Source organism: Malurus melanocephalus, unplaced genomic scaffold, assembly GCF_030028575.1.
Source record: "Malurus melanocephalus ecotype Western Australia unplaced genomic scaffold, MMel_1.1 scaffold_253, whole genome shotgun sequence".
Lineage (NCBI taxonomy): Eukaryota > Metazoa > Chordata > Aves > Passeriformes > Maluridae > Malurus > Malurus melanocephalus.
In genome coordinates this window covers 333,450-342,225 of record NW_026623485.1, presented here as the reverse complement: position 1 = coordinate 342,225, position 8,776 = coordinate 333,450, and the positions used below count along the sequence as shown (strand labels likewise).

General features: G+C 40.4%; 1 protein-coding gene across 1 annotated transcript; it reads left to right on the top strand.

Annotated features, from left to right (window-relative positions):
- Nucleotides 1-1,646: 1,646 nt before the first annotated feature.
- On the top strand, nucleotides 1,647-7,134 carry PARK7 (Parkinsonism associated deglycase). The gene is made up of 6 exons (XM_057375641.1): nucleotides 1,647-1,818; nucleotides 2,517-2,618; nucleotides 3,312-3,371; nucleotides 4,199-4,268; nucleotides 5,757-5,843; nucleotides 6,657-7,134. Exons 1-6 carry the CDS (start codon nucleotides 1,729-1,731, stop codon nucleotides 6,809-6,811), a joined length of 564 nt encoding a protein of 187 aa, XP_057231624.1. The 5' UTR covers nucleotides 1,647-1,728; the 3' UTR covers nucleotides 6,812-7,134.
- Nucleotides 7,135-8,776: the final 1,642 nt, after the last annotated feature.

Below are 8,776 nucleotides of genomic sequence, written 5' to 3'. Positions count from 1 at the left end.
AGGGCAATACTTTTGGCTGATAAGGTTTGAGGCGGCCTTTGCTGCAGTGGGGTGCAAACGGGACACTGGCATTTACTGTGTGCAGGTAGCTTGTTAAATGAAGTGTCTGTTAGGTCTGTGTGACTTAGTTCTGGCTTGTCAATTAATTGTCTTTCTATGCTAGCAAGTCGGGTATTTATCTGTGCACTCACATGAAGAACAATACTGATGCTCAGGAATTTGGTAGTGTTGTACTATGAACGTCTAAAGGCACTGTAGAGAGACTTCATTTTGCTAAACTAGGAGAAAGAGTAAAGGTTTCTGGACGAGATGCTTGTTTTTGTCTAAAGAAATACTGAAAGGCAGTGATACAGAAGTATTTTTATTAGTAAAAAGCAAATGCAGTATTTCTGAATTGTGCCTGTTCGGATAGTCTTTTGCGAGTTGGTCAAGTTCATATGAAAACTTTGCAGTCAATGTGTACCTTCAACACAAGTTATTAAGAAGCTCTAAGTTGTTCTGAAGTTATTGCTAATACCTGTGATTTGAGTGTACTTGATCAGTTGGCTTTGCACTGACAGTACATAAAGCTGCCCTGAAAGTAGGATTTGACACAGTGAATTTGTCTGCTTTGACACAGTGAATTTTTCTGCTTGGGCTGGTTCAGCATTCTGCAGGATGTTGTACTGTATATTATTGCATCCTAGAAATAACATCATTCTAAAGGAGGCTCCCAGTAGGCGGCAAACCTGAAAACAGATTAAATTGCAGCAAGGTGAGGATGTTTTTATTGTGTAGGCACCTAAATGTGTATCACATTTTATGAGCAGCTCCCAGGTGCTCATAATAACTAAGTTTGTTTCTGGATGGAAGGTTTCGGCATAGGACAAAAATCTCTGTCTTCTAAAGTAGCAACCTGTGAAATGCCTTCTCACACCRCAGATGTTTTCACAGACTTCTCTCAGACCTGTATGAGTTAGTCTGTTAGTATTTTACATGATGTAAAGTTATTTTAACTTAACCTTCAAATGGAAATTTGGCCATTCACCTCAACTTGAACGTAGAAGCTAAAAAAAAAAAAGTCTTCAGCCTAGTTTGTTCCATTTGCTAAATCCTGTGGTCTGCTCCCCCATCACACATGTGCAGATGTGTTYCTTCCCCCACAAAATTGTGAAATAACCCAGAAAATCTATTGGTGAGATTTTGCAGGGGTCGAGTCATTATTAAGTCACAGGAAACTCTTCATGAAGCATGCTGTGTGGAAACTAAAAACCAGACATGAGGTCAAAGCTCATGCAAGCCCTTTTTGTAAGTGCTGACCTGGGGGGTAGGAGTCAATCGTCTCGGAATGAGCGAGGGTGTGCAAATTGAAAACAGCTCTGCCACCCACCCTGAGTCCCCCTCTCTGGCAGACACAGGTCWAGGTTTTGATTAAGCCAAGCTGCTTCCTCGTCTGGTGCTGATGGGCTGTGCCTGCCACTGCACAAGTGCCTTAATCTTTTAATATCATAAGGCATTCTTTTTAAAAAGCTCTTTAATTAAACAGGATTGCTATAAATGTAGRTTAAAGCTAGTGATCCATTTTCAGGTGGTTTAAAGGAAAGAGAATGCAAAAGTACAAATTACTGTTAAATTTCAGCATCAGGAAGGATTTGTACAAGGGGATTTGCCTTCTAACCACATTGTGTCTTTCTAGCCCCCTCAGCTCCTTCCTTCACAACCATCTCCCTCATAGCAACCCCTTAAGAAATGGCCTCGAAGAGAGCATTGGTGATTCTGGCAAAAGGGGCAGAGGAGATGGAAACAGTCATCCCCACTGATGTTATGAGAAGGGCTGGGGTGAGTATGCAGACACTGAAAAATCTCTCTGAGTGCGTGGCCTCAGGGATATTTTTGCCTCAAGTTGATGTTCATTGCTAGGAATTCAGTGTGTGGTTTGCTGTGTGAAGTGAAAATTTACCCTTACCATCCTATTGGTTAACAAATATTCATGTCATGCACCTAATGAGCATGCCTGACAACTGACATTTTTTGGTAACCTTTCAAAAAGGGTAACCTTTCAAAGAACTGGACTAGGGCAGATGTTTCAGGTAAATGCTACTCTGTCTGATGGCTGCTTACATGCACAGTTACTGGAAGTGCCTCTTTTGTAGGAGTCTGAACAGCTCAGTACATTACAGCTCATCACATTGCATAGCTTTTCGTGAGCTACTTTGGAAATTCAGTTATTAACTAGAGTTGTGGCTGTTGTGATTCCTCACACTGTCACTCCTGCAGTTGTAGTAGTACACTGTTACAATCTCATTAGGAATGAAAATAAGACTTTAAATAAACACACCAACTTCACTTGTACAGAAATTACTAAAATAAAAATTACCTTCTCCCATCAYCTTTGTCATTCCATCTCAATTTTGGCTGGCATACGAGGAGCAAACTTTCAGTAGTGCTTTGTTTGTTCTATATACTACTTAAAAACAAACATACTAGAAAATGCCCAAAATTCTTGATTTCTGATGATGTATTTGTTGTTCTGTTAGATCAAGGTGACTGTTGCAGGCCTAACAGGAAAAGAACCAGTGCAGTGCAGTCGAGATGTCTTCATTTGTCCTGATGCCAGTCTTGAAGATGCCAGAAAAGAGGTTGGTCATCACCCTATTCTGAAATAATGGCCAGGATAGCCTTTTTTCACAGGTTCTGAGGTGAATTTGGGAAGTTTGTGCATTATCTCTAGGCATCTGTTACGTGTTGTGTTAGCTCTGCATAGCACTGAAYTGGAGAACTGCACATGCCACTGTGCTCCCCTTCAGTGTTGTCCTGCTTTAAAGCAGGTAACGTTTAGATTCAGACAGATTTATTAATTCTGCACAGGTATTTGCTTTTGCAGAGCATCAGTCACAGAGCTTTATTTTTCCCATTAGCTGACCCAACAAAATACTGTGATTTGGGCCAACTGAAAAGTTCTGATGGGAAGCTAAACARTGTTATAGTAAGACCTGTACAGTAAGGTTGGAGCARARCCCTTTGTCTTTACAACACAAAAGCTGTTGCTTGCTGAAGCTTTGTAGTGCACTAGGCTTAAAAGTTAGTTCTGTGAGAGACTTTATTGATAATAAATATTTTGATAATAAAGGCTTTTCTTGGAACAGGAAATAGTTTTTTTTCCATTATTGGAACTGGTTCTCTGATCACAAAGTGTTGTTCAGTGAAAGAAAAGGTAGATTTCTTTCCTTTCACTTCAGTCAGCTGCAATTGTCTTCAAATAGTGTAATGTATGTATCAGACTCTCTTCAATATCAGACTCTCTTCAACAGAACAGTTTTCTCTTTGTTTAGGGGCCTTACGATGTCGTGGTCCTGCCTGGGGGTAACCTTGGAGCTCAAAACTTGTCTGAGGTAAAGTTTTGTCATTTTAAAAATTCATGGGCATCCTCATGAGTAGTGGTGTGGTCAGCACTTGCTAGTAATCCTGTAGATTCAGTTCAGCACCTCAAAATTCTTTTCTGAATAGATCAGTATACTAATAGTTAATGGTCTTAAGCCTTTTTGTAACTTCCTAGGTGGGACAGCTGGGTCACTYCTTGGACTTGAGTACCTAGTAAATGGAATGCTGTTGTGCATTGTGGGAAGATCTCTGTTCATATGAARATGAAACAATTGCCAATGAAGATTTAATTCCCCGRGACACAAAACTGTCCAAACCCAAGWGACTCTGCTGCTTTGCAGAATTCTGTCCCTGCTGCAAAACTGTTGCAGTAGTGATATAAATTCCTCATGGAATGCAGGCAAACAAATTGATCTATCAACCAGTATTTAGCTGGTATCACAGAGTTTGTAAACCCTTGAATATGAGACAGATATTCTATATAAATCTTCTTGAGAAAGACAGAGACTGTCAGGAGSTATCKTATGAATATTCTTCTGTCCTGTGAMGTTTTSAAACAACTTTCTGTGGCCATGGGTTAACCAGCTTTTATGTCAAATACTTGTTGCAGTTTCCTTCTGATTTCCTTTCTCTTTCGTTGTGGAGCAAGTATGTCTTGGTTTCAGTTTATCTCTCCTTGATGTTYTCATTGCCCTCTATCCTGAGGCACAGTGGGGAGATGCCATTTAGTTTTCTGGGTAAAACATATTCTGTTTCACAGAATTTTCAGTTGAAAGTGTTTCAACTGTGCTTCAAATATCCAACTCTAAACAATGACTTATGATGTTTCTTCATACAGTCTGCTGCTGTGAAAGAYATTTTGAAGGACCAGGAAAGCAGAAAAGGCCTGATTGCTGCTATATGTGCAGGTGAGTTAACAAAGTGTCTTGCTTTGTAAGGTATTTGGATATTTTGAAGAAGCATGAAGATGGTTTCCCGTTCTAGAAATCTGTATTCCTGTAATTAAGGAGTGGAGATTTGTTCCTATATATATATATGTATACCTTTCAGCATCTGAATGCTTTGTAAATTTAATAACAGGGAAGTCTCTAAAATAATTGTGAACACTTATCCTKCAAGCTCTGCTTGTTACCCAGTTCCTTCCAATCAGCTTTGTTACTGCCTTTAAAATAAAAAGGGAAAGGTAGTGTGAAAAGTATATGCTTATTCTAGTGATCTTTCTGCAAGTACACAGCACTGGCAGAATGTCATTGCTGTAAATTTATCTCACATAACCACTCCTGCCCTTTAGCTTCAGAAAGAAGGCCAGAAATATAGAATTACAGTCTCACCCTTCCTGAGTTGCAGCAAAAAATGGACTTGATTTGAGGAGAGGGTTATCTGCTTGGGTAATCTGCACAGCTTGGTATCCAGATCATTAACTTTGTAAGATTTGTATTTTAAAAAGCAAGATGAACATTTGCCAATAGTCCAGCTCAAGGTTGGTCAAGGGACCTGAAGCTCAGAGTGAAAGAGATGATGAGTGGGTAAGAGGGAGTCAGTGTGTTCTAGGAGGGGATTTTCACTTTAGTTTCCTGGTACATTGCTGGGTGTTTTTTTGTTGCCTTTCTTCTTTGTTGAGGTTAAACTTGGCAATGATGGTCTTCTGTTTCCTTATCTGTCTCTTGCAGACCAATCCAAATTCACCCTTGCCCAATAAAAGCCTTTGCTTGTAATGAGGATGATTCTTAGAGCTCATTCCAACTGAGCACAGGAGTGGTTATTTCCTGTACTAAATCCAGAAYTAAACAAATGCACAGAGGTGAAACCCAGGCAAATCCTGCTTTCAGTTTCTTTTGGAATTCCCGTAAGGATTTCCTGTCTGATGACCCAGCACTTGACACAAATTCTTTCCTCAATTCAAGCTAAGGAGGAAGTATGAAAAGAGAAACTCWTGAAACCATAAGCCAAACAGTTAGCTCATGATCTGTCCAAAACTGGCACACAACTGCAACATGTAGAGACTTGTTTTAATCTGTTAAGTCTCTAAATTCAAGGTTTAACACAGTTGTAAAGTAATTGTAGGTAGTTAATGTTCAGATTGAAATGCAGCCCCTTTGTTTCTTAGTGTCAAGCAGTTTTAAATAAAATATATTATCTGGCAATAGATTGTTCTCCACTCCTTCAAAGGCAGCACAGTCATGGGTAGGACATCTATGTGAACTGTGAGAGAGAACACAGCTGTGTTCTTTTTGAGGCTTCAGGCCTCAGAGATAGGGCTGGCAGCAGTTTTTATAAAAAGTAATCTGCCCACAGTGAGCTTTGGCCCCAGGAGATCCCAGTGCCCAAATGTCTGTTCTTAGAAGTGTTTGTTGCAGAAGGCAATTCCTCATTGGTGCAACTTTGTGTTGTTACAGGTCCTACTGCCCTTCTGGCACATGGGATAGGGTATGGAAGCAAAGTCACAACTCATCCTTTGGCCAAAGACAAAATGATGAATGGAGGTATGTTTCTGTCCAAACCCATCTCAGATTTTCTCTTTTTTTATTTTTTTTTGTTTTGTTTACCTGAACCCATAATTTAAAGAAAGGAAAAGTGCTTTTTTAATCTTACTTTGTCTTTCTGATTTGAGTCCATAGCCCTAGAAAACAGAGGGCTGTATTAATATTCTCATCCTTGGGCAAATTCTACTGTTGCTGTCATGTTAGGAGCATTTATTGCCTTATCCTCTTGAGGCTGAGCCATCTCTTGCCCTTTTGGTTCTTTGCCTCAGTGGTCTCAAGAGCACAGTCTGGGAGAACCTTTCCTGCTCTCCTGTGAGCAGTGCTTTGGTTCTGTGAGCAGCTCATGGCTCCACTTCTTTATCCTGTCTAAGGGAAGTGATGGTTAAACACTAAGAATTCATTCTGTGAGCATTAATGAGTCTGGCAGTGAGCAGGAGATGGGTTCCCCCAATTCCTTCTGTGTGCATTTGGGGAAAAAAATGTGTGAACAGCTTCACAAAATCAGTCTGACTTCCAAAAGTGACCTCACAGGAGTTGACAGRCTCAGTGAGTGCTTCTTGAGGAGCTTTTAGTCAGAGGGGCATTCCCATACCTTGGGAATGAGGTCCTTGGGAATGAGGTGCTTCCCTCAGGATGGCAGGCAGGGCTGAGCTGCTCAGAGATGGTGCTGAGGGCACATCCTCATGCTCTCTGTGGCAGCTGTGGGCACTGTGCTGCTCAGAGGTGGTGCAGAGGGCACATCCCTGCTCTCTGTGGCAGCTGTGGGCACTGTGCTGGATGCTGACCCTCCTCCTCCTGTTGTGTTCCCCCAAGCACACTACTCCTACTCGGAGAGCCGCGTGGAGAAGGACGGGAATATCCTCACCAGCCGTGGGCCTGGCACCAGCTTCGAGTTTGGGCTGGCCATTGTGGAAACCCTGCTGGGAAAGGAGATGGCTGAACAGGTGAAGGCACCTCTAATACTGTAAGAGTGAAATCCTGGGTGTGTAGGACAAATTTAKATAGAGTGTTACCCTTTGTAGAATAACTGTAATGTGCACTGTTGTAAATACACTTTAATTGTGGGTGAAATTAGCAACTGTACTTACCTGAACTGGGATACCTTAATAAGCCAAAGGTCTTCATTTCTGGAAAAAGGATCCTGTTAGCAAAAACCTTCATCACAAAAAAGAGCCAGCATCTAATAATCCTAATTAGTTCTTGGATGGCATTTAAAAATCACATGGAAAAATGTTTGCTGAGTAAATAAAACTGAAGCATCCCTGCTGGTGTGTTGTTCCTTTGTGTATTTTCTCCCAATCCAGACCCATGAAACCTTTTTATCAACAGGTACTATACAAAATAATGTCTGCTTAGATTCTCACACAGTTCTTCTGAAGTCTGAGCTGAAATGAGAAGGTGGTCAAGCACTGGAATGAGCTCCCTAGGGTGGGTCATGGCCCCAGGCCTGCCAGCATTCAAAAAGTGTTTGGACAACACTTCCCTTGGCTGTATGGTTTTAACTTTTGGGTTGCCCTGCCTGGAGTCAGGAGTTGGTTTTGATGACCTTCATGTCTTCCAGCTCAGAATATTCYCTGATTCTATRACATAGATTATTAAATTGTAACCTAGAATTAGTTAAAACAGTTTTTAATTCCTTGTGTACAAATAACTTGTATTAATTTTCAGACAGTGTGGAACTAAATTAGAAGCGTGAATATTCGTACCTTACTCGTACCTTGTCAAGCACCCCAGAGCAGCCCTGCAGGTTGGACATGACACCTTGAAATTTATCTTCTACCCTAAATTATTGTCGATTCATTGAGGTATTTGGGCAGCTAATAATCAGCATAAAGCAGGAGGTTTGGATTTGGTAGCATGCCACCAGTGCTCGCTTCTGCTTACTGTAAATTGGAAGTTGCTACAAGCCTGGCTTAAGTGAGCCTATGTCAGATTAGAGGAGTTGCACGACAGGTCTCTGGAGGAAGTAGTRGAGCTGTATTCCCATGAGAATTAAGAATTTGGCATGGATTTCTGTCTTTGCTACTTTTATTTCACCAAATAATTGTGCTGACCRGGCTCTGTCAGCAGTCGTGCTTAAGAATAGCACCTCACTGGACTCTGAAGTTACCACAGCATCTGGAGATCTGGTTCTGCATACATCTGAACTTTAGAAAATTACTGCATAGGAGCCTTTATGATTGCTTATTTTAATAGGAAACAAGTTCATTCCCAATTACTGGATTTTGGTAATGAAATACATGGATACTTTTGCAAATTCGAAATTAAGAAATGTCTCTGTTGTTAATATCTACTGGAAGAACTGCTTCAACTGTATGCTCTGTCTCTTAATTTGTTTAGGAAATATTTMATATGTTCCTCTAGCTTTGAAATATGCTCAAGATATGCAAAAGTTGTAATCTATGTAAGATTTGACATGTTTGTGTGGTAAATCTGCACGTCTAACTGGTATTGCCATGCAAATGTAAACCAAATGATGGAAAGATTCTTTGTCTTAGAATCTGGAATAATTACTTGGTTTGTAAATGGGYATGATTCAGAATACAGGAAAAGCTCTGCATTCCTGGGTGGCAATACTGCTGTGTAGCATTAGAAGGGAAATATTTCCATGCTTGTATTGTTTTTAGTCTTGCAGAAATATTTTAATACAAGGCATTAGCAAATAGCCATAAATTTGATTATAAATTTATTTTTTTTTTAATTCCAAGGCTCAAAGAGTTCAATTTASAGAAATGAGGTTTTCAATGTGTATATTTGGGCTTTCCCATTCCCATTAAAATGGTAATAGGAAAAACACTCTGAAAAATGAGCCTAGAGCCCATGGATGTATCTGCTTAACTTGCAGATTGCTCCACTGTGTTCAGCAAAGGAYTTGGTAAATGAAATATGGCAGTGCTGCTTGCATCAYAGTTACCTTCATAGAGCTGACCCTR